We start from the raw sequence: 15707 nt of genomic DNA on the forward strand, positions 1-15707 counted from the left end.
GAGGAAAGCCATTTCCCTGTTCTTGGTTCATCAAGTCGTTTCTCACCTGATTTGTCTCATAATAGAAGGGGAAGATTTAATCATCGCCAGCCCTGATGTTCTGGAGGAGAAAGTTAAAATTATTTATTGCAAATTACTAGTGTTCTTGGTTACCAGATAGCAGTCAGTTCCAGGAGCTGGAATTCAGAGATGCTTCTGGGTGGTTGCTTCCACAAACCTCCACTGACTCTTGAACGCCAGAAAAATTCTACTCAGAAGTTTAAAAAAGGGGGGGGTGAATTTCCCCCATCTCTGACCGCTCATGGGAAGCTATGCTAGATGACCTTTCGGGGGTCCTCCACTTCATTTTGTCCTGCCATGGTCTCTTCTAGGACACCCGGCTGGCCGGTGGCTACGAGAACGTCCCAACGGTGGATATCCATATGAACCAGATTGGGTTCGAGAGGGAGTGGCTCCAGTTTCTGAGGGACTACATCGCTCCTGTCACGGAGAAGCTCTACCCCGGCTACTACACCAAGGTAACAGCCTCTGAGGAGGTGGTCAAGTAGCTGGGGCAGAAAACCGGGTTATCTTTGAGGCCTGAGTGGAAGAGGAGAGTTGGGCTTAAAATACATACTTCTGGGGCAGTGGTGGGCCAAGCACCACTTGAAGGGAGGGGCCTCAGGCCCCTCAAGGCTGGTGGGGTGTGTGTTTTTTGGGTGGGGGCAGCTGCTTCTTTTTCGGGGAGGGGGAATAGAATCACAGCTCCTGGAAGGACCTCAATGGGGTGATTCCTTTATCGTTTAATGGTTAAAAACAGCTGGATAGTTCAGTGGTTTAAATATTTGACTATGGAGCTAGAGGTTGGAAGTTCGATTCCCCACTGTGCCTCCTTGACAACGGCTGGATTCACTGATCCATATGGTCCCTGCCTGCTCTGCCATTCTTAGATGATGATGGAAATATCCATTGTTGAAAACTGGAGATCTTTACCACTTTGGCTTTCATTCTTTCAATATGTTGACACTTTGGGTGGTTTGTGCAACCTCCAGAAAGTCCTGGGGTCCATCCCCATTGACTTCTGGCCCTGCCAAAGTTGCCTGCCCTATTTTAAGGTACAGTGGTGCCTCGCTTAGCGATCGCTCCGTTTAGCGACGAAATCGCTTAGCGACGCTGTTTTTGCGATCGCAAAAGTGATCACTTTGCGATGTTCTCTACAGAGTATTTTCGCTTTGCTATGATCGCAGGGAAGCGATCATCGCAAAGCCCCCATTTTCGCACAGCTGATGGGCGGTTTCAAAATAGCCGCCAGGAAAAAAACATGGCCGCCCACTGTGTTTAGGGATGGATTCCTCGCTTTAGAGGCACCGAAAATGGTGGCGCTATGGAGGATCTTCGCTCAGCTGTGAGTTTTAAGCCCATAGGAACGCATTGAAGGGGTTTCAATGCATTTCTATGGGCTTTTTAATATTGCATAGCAACGTTTTCGTTCTGCAGCGATTTTTGCAGAACGAATTAACGTCGCTAAGCGAGGCACCACTGTACTAAAGAATGCCATCTACCACATATACGATCTTATTAAGAAGTTACCAGTCATCTTGAATTTTAAGCACATTCGCTGTCCTCTTTGCAGTAGGTGTTTAACTGACAAGATATTTTTTCTCATGGCGCTGTGGTTGTGACTTTGTGGGCCTGTGAGAAAGCTGCAGAGCTACATCCAGAAAACCACACAGTTGAACCAGAGTGGTCCATGGCCCAAGCCGGGGTGTATCCCCCCCACCCCAAATTTCAAACTGAGGTTCTGCTGCCTGCCCCCTCCCATCCCTCATCCTGGGTTCCATTCAACCGGAGGGATCCGAGTTGATATCTGTCCAGATAAGCTCTTCAGAAGAAGTTTGAGATATTTGCATACCTCACAAGGGTGTTGTGAAGACAAAACAGAGGGAAGGCTGTGGATTTGGAAGGTCAAGAGGAGAAGAAAGTGGATTTGGGAGGATAGGATGGGAGAAAGAAAAGCTGTCCTTGCCGGTTTGCAAAGCTTTTTCCCCTGACGGTTTAGTTTTCAGTTGGTGGCCAGCTATTTCTCAGCCTGTTGATTATGCAGTAGTTACTCTGATTTCCCACAATGCCCTGGAGTGATACTCTTCCTCTTCCAAACCTGGGAATTGATGTGCATTGGTGAGGGAAAAAAGCCTGTGGGAATCACATTTTAGAGGAAGGGGGAAGTATATTTGGAGATTCCCAAAGGCAGAGAACGGGGCCGTTGTTCACTGGTAAATTCCCAAACATTACTAGAGCTTTTGGTTGTAGGATGTGTTAACATCTCGAGGAGGGATGATTGAATATCTGTGCAGTTTGTGCTATTCTTTTCGCCATTCCATGACATAGCTGGCTGGCTTCTGTTTTTCAGGCTCGGGCGATCATGAATTTCATGGTCCGGTACCGTCCAGACGAGCAGCCTTCACTCCGGCCCCATCACGATTCCTCCACTTTCACCATCAACGTCGCCCTCAACCGCAAAGGGATTGATTACGAGGTGAGCCTTGGATAGGAAATGTCTCACACAAAGCTTATTGGTGGGTACAGAGGAGCATAACAGAAGCCGAGACCGGGAGGAAATGTATATTCTGAAACCACAATGCTTAATTCAGTAACTCAACGGATTTTTTAAATACAGTGGTGCCTCACTTAACAACGATAATCCGTTCCAGGAAAATCGCCATTAAGCAAAAACATTGTAAAACAAAATTTAAAACCCCACTGAAACGCACTGAAACCCGTTCAATGCGTTCCAGTGGGGTAAAAACTCACAGTCCAACGAAGATCCTCCATATGGCGGCCATTTTCGCTGCCTGTATAGCGAGGAATCCATCCCTAAACACAGCGGGGAGCCATTTTAAGCACCCGGTGGCCATTTTGAAACCACGGATCAGCTGTTTAAAAAAACATGGTTTTGCGAAGAATCGTTCCCAAAGCAGGGAACTGATCATTGCAAAGTGAAAAAAAAAATTTTTAGACCTTCGTTTTGCGATCGAAAAAAGATTGTCGTACAGCGATTTCATTGTAATGGGGGCAATCGTTAAGCGAGGCACCACTGTACGTGATTGACTAAAATGGTGAGTCGGTTTTTGGAAGCACAGATAGCATGATTGGCACAAATACTAACTTGAATGTAAGCGAAAGGCTGTCACTTAAGGCAGCGTGTGGAGTGGTAACAGCGTTCAGGATTTAGAAGAAGGTTCAAGCGTTGATGGCTACAGGCTTTTAAACTTAGATGGCTATCTTGTGTGCTGAAGTGGAAATGATTATTATTCTATTTAACAAGGATAATAATCCATGAGATATTCCAGTTCTGTTAACTCCCTTGAGTCCCAACCTGTGGACCCCTGGTTTAGGGGAGGATGGGAAATGTAGTCCAATGACAGCCATGCCAGGAGATGCAGTCCCACGATGTTGTTCTTTCTGTCCCGCCCTGCAGGGAGGTGGCTGCCGGTTTATCCGTTACAACTGCAAAGTCGAGTCGCCTCGCAAAGGCTGGACTCTGATGCACCCCGGGCGCCTCACCCACTACCACGAGGGGTTGCCCACCACCAGCGGCACCCGTTACATCATGGTCTCTTTCGTCGACCCCTAACGCCGACTCCTCTGCCGTTCCCCCTCAGCTCCGGGGCGGTCAACGCACTGAAAGCAAAAAGACTTGTGTGAAGGAGACTTTTGGGGGGTGTGGTGTGGAATCGAGGGAGGCCTTCTCGCCCTCCATTGCCAGCTGCCTTGGTGCCTTCAAAGGACGATGGATGGCTCCCTGTTCTGTCGCAGCCTGAACTTTGAGTTGCTACAAGCCACAGGAGCGATCGTTGCCACCTTGCAGCATCGACTTCCCTGCCAATTAACGGAGTTTGCGTGGGTCTGCCTCGTTGCCCCCGAGGTAGAGGAAAGACTATTCATTGTTTCTGCCTTTTTCTACGACAGGTGTCCTGTGTGCTAGTTTAACCTCCTACCAAATGCAGCCTAGCCCGCCTGCCCGCCCCGAGCTTGATTCTATTAACAGCAGCACCAGAAATCCCAAAACATCCGTCTCTTTTCTCACGAGGAGGCAGCACTGAGTTTTGCTACTAACGATTCCCAACCTTTTTTTTTCTTTTTGCCTTGGGGTTCTCTTACTCCGACTCTGATCCTGTTCTTGATCTCAGCAACGTTTTAGATCCCGTTTTGGCCACCCCCAGGTCTCCAGCGGTGCCCTTCCCGAAACAGCCCAGGTGCTTCTGAGCGACCACGAAAAGCACCTTTCGCCCTCTTGCCGCCACTCGCGCCCCTTCGAGGATTTAAGAAGAGCGCGTTCCGGGTTTTGGTGCAGCCGGAATTCAGGCCCGTCTCTCGTTTCCCAGAAGGTGGAAATAAAAGTGGCCAGAAAGGAAGTAGGTGAAGGCAGGAACGCAGAAGGAAGCCTTCTTTCAAACCAACAAATTTGATCTTCAGCCAACTCTGGGAAACGGGAGGTCGTTTGACATGCACACAAAGGAAGCAGGACAGGAGCTGAAACAGGAGAAATCTCCATTTTGAAGACGGCGCTTAGTTGCTCTTCTGGTGCTGCAGAGGGTGCCTCCCATACATCCATTTTTTTGTTTTGTAAACTTTGAGATTGAGCCAAGAGAAGCCTCATGTGCATCTTGTCCATCTCTATGCAGCCCGTCTTGTGGGATAAATTGGCCTAAAGTGCTACTCAAGGTGTGATATAGCACCTCTTGCATTGAGGCGGAGAAGACAGTCCTTCGTGAGAGTGTTTTTCTACCTTGGTCCATGTGTGGCGAGCCACGAACGCCTTCCACAGGCTGCAGGAGATGCTTAAAAGCAAACAGCCTTCCATAGCCTTCCCTTAATCCTGTGGGGTTCCAACCGGCAGACTGGGCGTGCGTCGGCTGCTTCTTTTACCACACCGTGCATTAAGTTATTGTTGTTTTACAGTACACCAAATAAACCAGTGTTTTAAACCAGGTGTGGTTTTGTCCAATGTTTTGGAAATCTGGGGGGGGGGGAGAGGGAAGGGTTGTGTAGCACTGCCTTTTGGCCCGTCCAGATATTTTTATGAGTTACGTATCTGGTTGCAGAACTGGAGGTTGGGAGTTCGATTATTCGTGGTGCCTCCTTTGAGTATAGCCAGCCTGTGTAGCCATGGGCAAGCTGCACAATCCCAGGGCGACTCCAGAAGAGAACGGAAAACAATTTCTGTATATTTTCTACCAAGAAAACCCTTGAAAAGAGTCTCCGTAAGTCAGAAATGATTTGACAACACATGGTTCTTACTATTATTATTATAAGTTTTTTTTAAGTCCAGGTTGCCGAAGTTCCCACCCAGCTTGGCTTGGGGTGGCGAGAGGGATTCTGGGTCTTAAAATATCTGAAATATCCAGAGGGCCACCGTGTGAGAACTATAAGGGGATTTATTTAAAAAGTCCATGGCTCTTTCTGAAGGCTGGCCCTCCCAAGGTTTTATAACAAGACCGTCCCCATTCAAAAATCAAACTGGTTTCTTTCCATCCTTCTCTCTCCCTGCTCTTCTGTGTAGGAAACTGCAAAGTCCTATGCAGGATTCATCCCACGCAGGAAAAGAGACAATTCTGTGCAGGAAAAGTTATAATCCTATATAGCCTTCCACAAGGGAAAAAAGTATCACACAGAGAAATCTTACTGCAAGGAGAAAAGGAGGATCCCCCCCCCCCCGTTTTTCACCAAGAGCAAGAGATGGTGAGATTCTCGGCACTGCACACTATACAGGAAGTTGTAATACTCTGGTCTAATAAGAAGCAGGAATGGGGCAACATGTGGCTTTCTTGGTGTTGCTTGAGTATCATTCCGCTCCTCCTGCTGCTCCAGCGAGGATGACAACAAACACGGCTTAGTTAGTCCTTGGTGGATGGGACCTGAGGTGGAAAACTGAACCACTCACACACACACACATAGGTTTTCTTTTCCGTATCATCCTCATATTTAAAAAAAAAACAACGTACAAGCAATTGTGATAGGAAAAAAAAAACACAATCAGGGCAACAATGCAGAAAATATCGTACAGAATAAATTAAAAGACTTTCTCCCCCAACCCCCCAAAATCTCCGGATGCTACCAGAGCTCTGAAGAATAGACATCGCTAAAGGACAGGAACGTCTTGGCCAGCATGGAGGGAGGGTGAGGAGGGCATCGGATTAATAAATACAAGCTGGTCCGTGGCCGCGTTTCCCAGGTCGAAGTGAGGAAGGAGAACTATTTTGAGGCACCACCCCACAAAAAAGTGTGTTGGAGAAATAGAAACCTGACGAGCTGAAAATCGGGACGACGGGTGGCAGCGCTATGCGAGGAAGAAATACGCCGATTTTTTCAAGATTGAAAACAAGGCTCTAGAGATACACCTGCAAGGAGGAGAGGGTGCGGGTTGATGTACAAATTGAGGTAGAGAAGACCTGCAGGAATACTAGCCGTCTGTGTCAGGAGCCCTAGCAGAGCCTCCGTTTTTGAAATGCAATGGGGCAGGGGATGGCCGAAGGTGGCCGTGCCGATGGCCAGGTTTCTGACAAGGTCAAGAAGGAAAAGGCACACACAGCCGGGAGGGCGGCCCTATTGCGCCTGGGGCAGAAACTGCTGGCTGTGCCGTTGTGGGGCCCCCAAGAAGTTCACAGTCCTGCAAGGCGTTCCTGGTTCTACACAGGTCTTCGTAGGCTTCTCCTCTGGGCAGAAGAACGGCATGCTTCGTCTCCTGAAATCCCAGCAAGCCCCTTGAGAAACGTGAAAGAGGTCCTCCGTTTGGCAACGTCGCTTAAGAATTTTCCTGGCTTGGATTAATATAGGAAAGAATATTTGTGTCCCAGAAGCCGGTTGGAACCTCATCTCCTGCATCACCTACCTCTCTCTGCCCAAAGCTTGGAAATCTTACCTTTTTGGACCACAGCTTTCAGAATCCACAAGCTGGAGGATTCTGGGAACTGTAGTCCAAAAGGAGTAATTTCTCCAGGCTCCCCTTGTGCTTCTCAAAGTTCTCACAGCTAGAGATCAGCTGGGGTCCTCTGAGCAGCACGGCCGAAGACAGCCCACCCCACCGCTCTCCTCCCCCCTTGCTGAGAAAACAAGTTGTCATCACTCTTGGAATCCAAGATCCCGGTCCGATGCAGGATTTTCTGGATACGGAAACAAACCATAAATAGCTAGCTTTTTGTGCGCAAGGGTGCAAAGGAATGGACGAGGCCGACCCTTTGTCGCCCCCCTGTGGAAACGACAAGGAGAGGTCACGTATTCGGAGGCGTGCCTCTAGCACCTCCAGTGGCCTGTTTATGGCATTACAGCGGCTGTCATCTCTGAACAGCAAAAAACTAATAATACAACCCAAGACAAAACACAGTTTCTTTGTCCTTCAGCACCGGTGGCTTTCCATCAGGCCGCAACCAGAATCCCTTGTAGTCGTCGTTCTCACTCCTGGCCCCAGCGGCGTGGACGACCATCTGGCTCTGAGCCTTTAACGACACACGAAGCCGGCGCGTCTCTCGCCTTCCTCTCCATCGGCCGTTTCACGCAGAGCTGTACTTGCTTTTCCCGTGGCTGGTGCGCGTCAACTGCAGCTGGCGGGCGGCCTGCAGGACACGATACCGCTCCCGGAGGTTGCGGCGCCGCACGTGCTCATTCGTGATTTCCTGCACGTAGCGCGAGGGGAACCAGCCCTTCTTTCCGTCAGCTAAGCGGACACCTTCATACCAGCCTGCGTTTGGGGGGGGGGTTAGAAACAAGGAGATCCATCAAACCACTTCCTATGTGCTGGAGATTAGAAAAGTTACTTTTGGGGAACTACAACTGCTGTCCACTCTTATACAGTGTGACTGTTATGTGTGTTTGTGGGTACACATGAAGGATAAACTCAGTGGTTTAAGGATCTGGCTGCAGAGCATGAGGTTGGGAGTTCGATTCCCCACAGTGCTTTCTTGACAGGAGCTGGACTTGATGATTTATAGGATCCCTGCCAACTCTGCAGTTCTAAGTATACACAAAAAATATACAGAAGGATACCTATGCTCATGTTTGATTTTCAGTTTCCAAAGAATACGCATCAATGCAAAGCACCTAATATGTGCCCCCAAAAGTGGACTTTGAGCCATAAAACCTTGCACTGAAACAAACAACTTGTTAGCCTGCAGGAGCCTTGCGGTGCAGTGGCTAAACTGCAGGACTGCAGCCAAACCTCTGCTTACAATGCAGGCTCAATCCTAGGTAGGCAGCTCGAGGTTCACTCAGCCTTCCCATCCTTCCAAAGTTGATTGAGTACTCAGCTTGCTGGGGGGGGGGCGCGAAATGTGTAGCCTGAATAATTAAGTAATGAAAGGAGTGCTTTAAGCACGATAGGGCAATAAATAAGTAGCACATTCTGCATTGCTTTTAAAGAGTTACAATATTTTGTCTTTAGAGCTTTCCCCTAGTTTCCCCCCCCCACATACTTTTATTTTTATTTTAATGATTCCATGATTGAATTTGTTTTTATTTGATTTCATTGGTTTTTTTTTACGATGACTTTAAGCCGCCTTGAGCACTACCCAAATAGCAGGGAGGTATTTGGAGCATAGCGGGTTATTTATCCCTGGTGTAGGGTGTCTTATAAAGGATCAAGGATAGTTTTCTGACTAGCTGGTAGCCATGACATCAAAAAATATATATTCCAGACTTCAAGAAATAGAATATTCCTGAATATCTGACACTTAAGGAGAAACAGAGAGATCACAGATTATAAACTGCCAGTGATTCTTCAGTCCTTTGACACACCTCGCCCTTCACTTGACTTCTGGTTCATGCAACGCTCCCCACACTCACCCTCGTTAGTTTTGCGTAGCACGTTGACAATATCTGTTGGCTCAAGGCTTAATTCATCAGCCTGGGTGGCCATGTAGGCCTCGGTGCACTGAACCTGGGGGCAATCTGTGGAGGAGACAGAGAGAGATTAATCCAGAGGTCATCTTTTTCCATAGTGGATGCTTTCTCAATGAGTCAGAAGACCACTAACTCCCAGACTAACCTGGGTGAGTCAGATTTGGCTCGCAGGGCATGTATCTGTGAACAGAGGTTCAAATGGGGAAAGTTCCTTTTTTAGGACTGTCCCTCCCAGAATCTCTAAGCTGCCTAAGCTCTGAACACCATATCTATGGGGATCATTTCCGAGCCTCCCCCTCTGCACAGATTCTGAAAAATGCAGATTATAGTGAACATGATTATAATAGTGAACGCTATACATAGCATAGTCTCTGGTTCCATCTAGAGGCCAGTTCTGGCCCTTTCCTCGTTAGAAATTTATATTTTTGAGATTTTCTTGTTTAATATTTTTAATATTTTCAGATTTTGGATCAGTGAACCAGCGGATATTGATCCCGTAGATACATGGGGTCCTACTGTCGAAGGAGAAAAACGAGTGGTTGGGTGATTTGGGCAGACAGGAGATTCTGGAATTTGTAGTCCAAACAGATAGAATAGGAGCAGTGGATTCATCTGAAAGGACAGGGAAAGATGGGAAAATAAAAAAGGGCTCACCCCAGTCCTCGTAGATGGTTTCTTGCTTGCCGTTGGACTGGGGTTCAGGGCAGGGGAAAGCCCCCATCCAGCGGTGCATGTCTGATCTGAATCAAGGAAACAACATCATAAGGCGTCAATACACATCAGTGGGTTTGGGGAGAGTTGCAGTGAAAAAACAACACAAACACATTTATTGCTTCTGGGCCTGTCCTGGGCAAAGCCAGTTCACAGGAAAACACCCGCTGAGCCTTGGTCGTTTTCTTGCTCCAGAGTAAATTCCCATGTAGGCCCAATCTGGATCAAGGCTGTCGTGTGCAAACAGAAGAGCTATAAACTTTCCTCCGGCAGCCATTTCTTCCTTTTAGATTTAGGCCCTTCCCTAAGCAAAGACTCGACAAAAAAAGAAAAAAAAATCTCAGATTGTTCAAACTGAGGGTACGGAGCTGCAGGGAAATATAGAAGTAAAAAACGGGGAGGGGGAGAGCGTTTTAGCATACCCAGCTGTCCCTTGGCTGCTTTAGAGCGCAGGACTGAATGGGTGGAAAGGGGAAGGAAAAGAGATTTTCGGCTCAACCTTAGGGGAAAGAACCCCCTGGAAGAAGGGATTCCAGGATTTAGTGGGGTTTCCCTTACTGAAAGATGGCTGACTGTCTGTCACAGCTGTGGCAGGGGGTGGACTGGATGACCTCTGAGGTCTCATTCCACTCTTTAGTTCTATAACGATCCAGTATGGTGGAGGGCTGGACAAGGACTTGGGAGACCAGGGTCCAGATGGCCACTGAACTATGGAAGTCGCTGGGTGACTCCGGACCTGTCTCGTTCTCTCAGGCTGACCTGTCTCGTGGAGTTGTAAGGATAAATGTAAAGAGAACTAGAGCCCTATATGATAACTGAAGGCTACTAGAGGAAAGGAGGCGTAAAATTGTAACAGGGGAAATACAACAGAACCCCCATATCCACGGGGGATAGTTTCCAAGCCCCCCCCCTTGCCTGTGGATACTGAAAAATGCAGATTACAGAAAAGCAGTATTTTAATAGTTAATATTATATACATTGCATGGTCTCTGGCTCCCTCTAGTGGCCAGTTCTGGTAATTGACACTGTGGAAATATACTGTATTTTTTCCGTGTATAAGACACCCCATGTATAAGACGCACCCCACTTTTCTAATCCAAAATTTAAAAAAATAAGTGGGGCTTAGCAAGTGTAGGGGAAAAGGGATCAAAGCGCTGCAGGACTGCTTTGATCCCTGCTTGTTTTTGTTCTCTCCTCCGTGTATAAGACGACTCTCAATTTTTAGTCTAAAGATTTTAGACAAAAATATAGTCTTATACACGAAAAAATACGGTATTTCACTGGTGAACACTATACATAGCATGGTTTTTGGTGCTGTGTAGTGGCCAGTTCTGGCAACTGCATCTTTAGAAATACATTTTTCCAGGATTTTTCTTTTTATATTTTCAGACAAGAGGTAAGTGAATCCGTGGATGCTGATCCCGTGTATAACAGGGCCCTCCTCTAAAAATATAATGCTTCAAGCTCTTTTGTTCGTAGCGAGTGAACCTGTGTTGAAAGAGTATGGCTCCCTCAATCTGTTCTTTCCACGTTCTTGGTAACGGATGAGTAGCTACTGTTTCCTCAGCTTCCTCCCCCTCCTGGCACCATCGGCACTCACTGCGTCGGGGCGCGGCAGAGGCGTTCGCTGCTCCGCCCTTGGTGGTTCTCCATCAGCGTCAAGTAGAAGCTGTTCTCGGCACTCTGGTTCGCGGCCGTTTCCCCACAGCTTTGGGCCTGAACGAGCGACCGGTGGGCGTAATCCAGCACCACAAAGCGTTCTGAACTGGAGGCAGAAAAAGAGGGCAGAAGGAGGCAGGTGAGGCACTGAAGAAAATGGATGCAGTGGCAAGGCCCGGATGCATAATCCAGCAGAATCTGTTTCCATTTCAACGTCACCTGTCTAGAACGCCAACATTGGCCTTGTGACTGAATTCATAGACCGGATGGTGGCGCATGCCATTTCGGCACTCACGCCATGCAAGATGTAGCAATTTCCACTGGGACACAGAAGCCAGAATTCAGACCATCTTATTTGTGTATTTCTTTCTTACTTCATTCATATATTCGTAATGTTGATATGCCACCTTTCTCCTCTGCTCTTATGATTTTACATAAGTTCCAAAATCGAGGAGTCCTAGAATGAGCTGGAATTTTTAGCATGTATACATGACTGAAACAGCGACGCCTATGTTGGCTTGGGCATGTCGTGAGAATGGCTGATGGTCGGATTCCAAAAGATCTCCTGTATGGAGAATTAGTGCAGGGAAATCGCCCCAGAGGGAGACCACAGCTATGATACAAGGAGATCTGCAAGCGGGATCTGAAGGCCTTAGGAATGGAGCTCAAGAGATGGGAAACCCTGGCCTCTGAGCGTTCATCCTGGAGGCAGGCAGTGCATCATGGCCTCTCCCAATTTGAAGAGACCCTTGTCCAGCAGGCCGAGGCAAAGAGGCAGTCACGAAACCAGCAAAATCAGGGAGCTGGACAGGGGACAGATTGGATTTGTCTTCAGTGTGGAAGGGATGGTCACTCTTGAATTGGCCTTCTCTGCCACACTAGACTCTATTCCAAGTCCTCCATACAGAGCACTTTACCACAGTATCTCGAGACTGAAAGAACCTGAGAATAAGGAGGAGGAGGAGGGGCAGGGAAGTCCGAGCGCTGCCTCTGAGTGGGCCCTCGCTGGAAGAGGCAGGGTGGGGAACCACCGAATACCTGTTCGTCCAAAGGGCGAACCAGCACAAACTGCCAAAACCGTAGTTTGTGCCAATCTCTAATGTTTGTGTGTGTGCGTAAAATGTAGAGGTCACCTTTCTCCCGAGATGGGACCCAAGGTGGCTCACAACAATTATATACACACATACACACACACACACACACACACACACACACACACACATATACATATATACATACATACATATATATATATATATATATATATATATATATATATATATATATATATATATATATATATATATATATATATATATATATATATATATATATATATATATATATATATATATATAAAAAAGATTAAAAACAATTTAAAAAGCATTTTAACACCTTTTTAAAAATATTTGAAAATCTCTAAAATTTAATAAACCTAGCATTCCTGAGAATGCTAGATTTGCTTAAAAGCCTACCTGAAAATTGAGGTCTTTGGTGTGACAGAAAAACAAGAGGGAAAAGGGGGCAACCTGGCTTGGGAAGGAAAGGGCTTTATATCTGTGTCCCGCTGCCTCACAGTCACACTTGGCAAGAATATGAGAAAGAAAGAACTTTTTGGGTGGCTACTCCCAGGCTATGGAATTTCCTGCCACTGGAGGCCGGGGTGTCCCCCCACCCTCCCTGGCCAACAAAGGATTTTCTATCGGGATATTAAGCAACGTGGAGACTGGCCAAATACACCCCATCGCTCATTGGCTGGAATTCTTTCAAGCCCAACAAACCTGAGCTCACCTCTTGCGTTGGGTGATAAGCAGGAGGTCATTGAAGAGGAACAAGTAGATAGGTACCAGTTTCGGCTTCGTTCCGAAGATGGTACCCCGATGCACCACTTCCAACAGCTCCCCTTGCTTCAGCAGCTGTCGGCTTTGGGAGATGATGGGGATGGCCTAGAATGTGAAAGTAATTTTTGAATGTCATTCACAAACAATGAACCGCTCCCTCAGACCAGCGACGTGAACTTCACTGCTGTGTGTTACGTCACTTTTTCAAGGTAACGTTGTCATATATCACTGCTACCAAAGAACTATTTACAGGTAATGTGTTATTTCTAACATACTATTTTCCACATTCAACTGTTATCTACTGCATAGATATGATTGTAAAGAAGGGAAATGACAAAATAATGTCTTGAAGATAAACTCGCGCAGATGTAATATACTGAGGTATCTCCAAGGATCTACTGCCTGCCCTCCGGATGAGCTGAGCTGTAGCTCTCAAAACGGACTAGGGATTTTTGGTATTGTAGTCTAACGTATCTGGAGGGCACCAGATTGGGGAAGGCAAGAAGAGAACAGCAACGTATGGGTGGCCATCGCTCAAGAGCTCTGAATTGCAGCCCTGTTGAGGGATGTGGATTTTTTTGGACTCCAACTCCCAGAATTCTCTGTTCTGGGTCTTCAACCAGATAAGACTCATAGCTAAATTTCGCTCACCTGGAGAAAGGCCTAGCTCAAAGGCTTCAATCTCCACTACAGGCCTAGCTTCTTGTTGGAAAAGGAATATGTCTTGGGTGACTTCTAGGAGTCTTTCAGCAAGCCCTGGGACAGCCTCTTTTTTCTAACAGGGAAATTATGCCAGAGGTAGGCCATGAAGCCTTCCTGCTAGGCCTTTCTCCAGGTGAGCAAAACGGAGGTGTCTGTAAATGTGAGCCTGACTGACACATCCCTAGCCCTGGTGGGCTGGGAGCGAGCCACACAAAAGGCATACGGCTGAACCGAGTACTGACCTTCAGCTTGTCGAACTCGATCTTGCTGGCAATGTGGATCAGCTCCTCCATTTGACGCATGCGTCCGACTTCAGAGTTGCAGTCTTCTATTATCTTAGTCAGAAAGGAGTGGAAAGGAAGGAGAATAGAGAGTCAATTTACCTGGGGGGGCCACAGTGAGGCTACTGACCTACCCACCTCAAAGTGGAAAGGAACCCTTAGGGAACACCGATCTGCAGCAAAATTTTGCAGTGACGCCAACCGGCCACCCCATTTTACAGAATACTCTGCTCTGTTCTGCCCGCTTTTCTACACCTCAACACACACAGACTGGCTGCTGAACATGGCTTGGTCTTCATCGCTGGAATTATTCCTTGGAGAAGGTCCCAACTTTTGGGAGGGGTGTTGTATTTATTTATATTTTCTCCAAAGACATTTTTGGGGAGGCAGAGATCCTTTACAGTGGGTAGGAGCACTTGATTGAAGAATTTGGGCCAGGAGTTTGGAGACCCTCCCCATACCTTCCAGGAAAAGGACCAGCCAAAATTCACCTGGAGCCGGTGTAGATGATGGTGTGACATGCTCTGCCACCTGAGTGTCCTTGGGCAAGCCGCACGGCGCTTCCAGAGCAACACCAGAGGGAGAGAAACTAGTAAGCTAATTATTACTTCTGCAAATCTTGGGGGCTCCCCTTGACGTGCTGTTTCACAAGAAGTCTATTTTGCCTTAATAGCCTCTGAGGTAAGCATTAGAGAAAGTAACACTGAGGGGGGAAAAGACATTTTCCAAACTCTGCATAGTTTCATCTATCAACCGTTAGCCTCACCTTGGAAACTGAGGCCAATGCCTTCATAGCATTCTGCTCTCGTAAAGAGTTTTCTTCAGTTCGGCGAAGGATGTTCTGAGGAAATGCAGAGATAAAAGTTGACATTCCCGGACAGAAACAGGTTTTCCCACTGTAGCCTGACATCCGTGCAGAAAAGGTAGCGGTGTGGTGCGGTTAGGAAGCCAAACTGGAAATTGGGAGATTTCAGCTCTAGTCCCTGTTGGAACACTGCAGCTGAGAATAGAACCTCCATGTACAGAGGCAGTGAATGTCTAAATCCACACCTTGGGCAACCCAGATGTTCTGGGGACCCCAATTCCCACAAATCCTGGCCAGCGCAGCTCGTGGTGAAGGCTTCTGGGAGTTTTAGTCCAAGAACATCTGGGGACCCAAGGTTGGGAACTACGGCTCGAAATCCATCGGATGCTGAAGACAAGCAATACAAGCCACTCCCTTTTTCGTCCCACCTCGCACGACCACACAGGATGACCTTCAGACCAGTCACTCCCTCTTTCTCCCTCTCACCTCCCTCGATTCCCTCGCAAGGGCAAAACTCGATGATCTGTAGGGTCCTTTCCACCTCTGCAGTTCTAAGATGATTATTATAATCATCATCACAAGAGGAGACACACCTAGAGTCTTACCTCTATGAGCATCTTGATGCGAGTGATCCTCTGGAAAGGGAGGAGCAGGAAGGACATAAAGGGAAGACGCTGGCACTGAGGCAGTTCCTGGAGCCGGGTCACAACTGTGGCAAACTGCGGGTTCTTCTCCCTGGAAGGAGAGAGTAAGGAGGCAGGCGGGATCAAGACAACAGCGTTCTGTTTTTGACAGCCAGGAACTGCGACAAAATGGCTACTGCACAGCCATTTT

General features: G+C 47.5%; 2 protein-coding genes across 5 annotated transcripts in view; one reads left to right on the forward strand and one right to left on the reverse strand.

Annotated features, from left to right (window-relative positions):
- The window catches only part of PLOD3 (procollagen-lysine,2-oxoglutarate 5-dioxygenase 3), a 28785-nt gene extending 23815 nt beyond the window's left edge, over positions 1-4970 (forward strand). Inside the window, exons 17-19 of the mRNA XM_020809503.3 lie at positions 372-518; positions 2390-2515; positions 3458-4970. Of these exons, the coding sequence (XP_020665162.3) occupies positions 372-518; positions 2390-2515; positions 3458-3613 (429 nt within the window). The 3' untranslated portion in view covers positions 3614-4970. The remainder of the gene's footprint in view (positions 1-371; positions 519-2389; positions 2516-3457) is intronic.
- A 966-nt stretch (positions 4971-5936) lies between these two features.
- The window catches only part of ARHGEF15 (Rho guanine nucleotide exchange factor 15), a 64105-nt gene continuing 54334 nt past the window's right edge, over positions 5937-15707 (reverse strand). For all 4 annotated transcript variants that reach the window (XM_072976989.2, XM_072976991.2, XM_072976988.2 and 1 more), the window contains exons 9-16: positions 15479-15608; positions 14835-14909; positions 14030-14122; positions 13036-13190; positions 11186-11350; positions 9529-9614; positions 8818-8922; positions 5937-7717 (exon numbers count right to left, since the gene is read on the reverse strand). In XM_072976989.2, coding sequence (XP_072833090.2) covers positions 7530-7717; positions 8818-8922; positions 9529-9614; positions 11186-11350; positions 13036-13190; positions 14030-14122; positions 14835-14909; positions 15479-15608 — 997 coding nt within the window. In that variant the 3' untranslated portion in view covers positions 5937-7529. The remainder of the gene's footprint in view (positions 7718-8817; positions 8923-9528; positions 9615-11185; positions 11351-13035; positions 13191-14029; positions 14123-14834; positions 14910-15478; positions 15609-15707) is intronic.

Source organism: Pogona vitticeps, chromosome 6, assembly GCF_051106095.1.
Source record: "Pogona vitticeps strain Pit_001003342236 chromosome 6, PviZW2.1, whole genome shotgun sequence".
NCBI classification, from domain to species: Eukaryota; Metazoa; Chordata; class Lepidosauria; order Squamata; family Agamidae; genus Pogona; species Pogona vitticeps.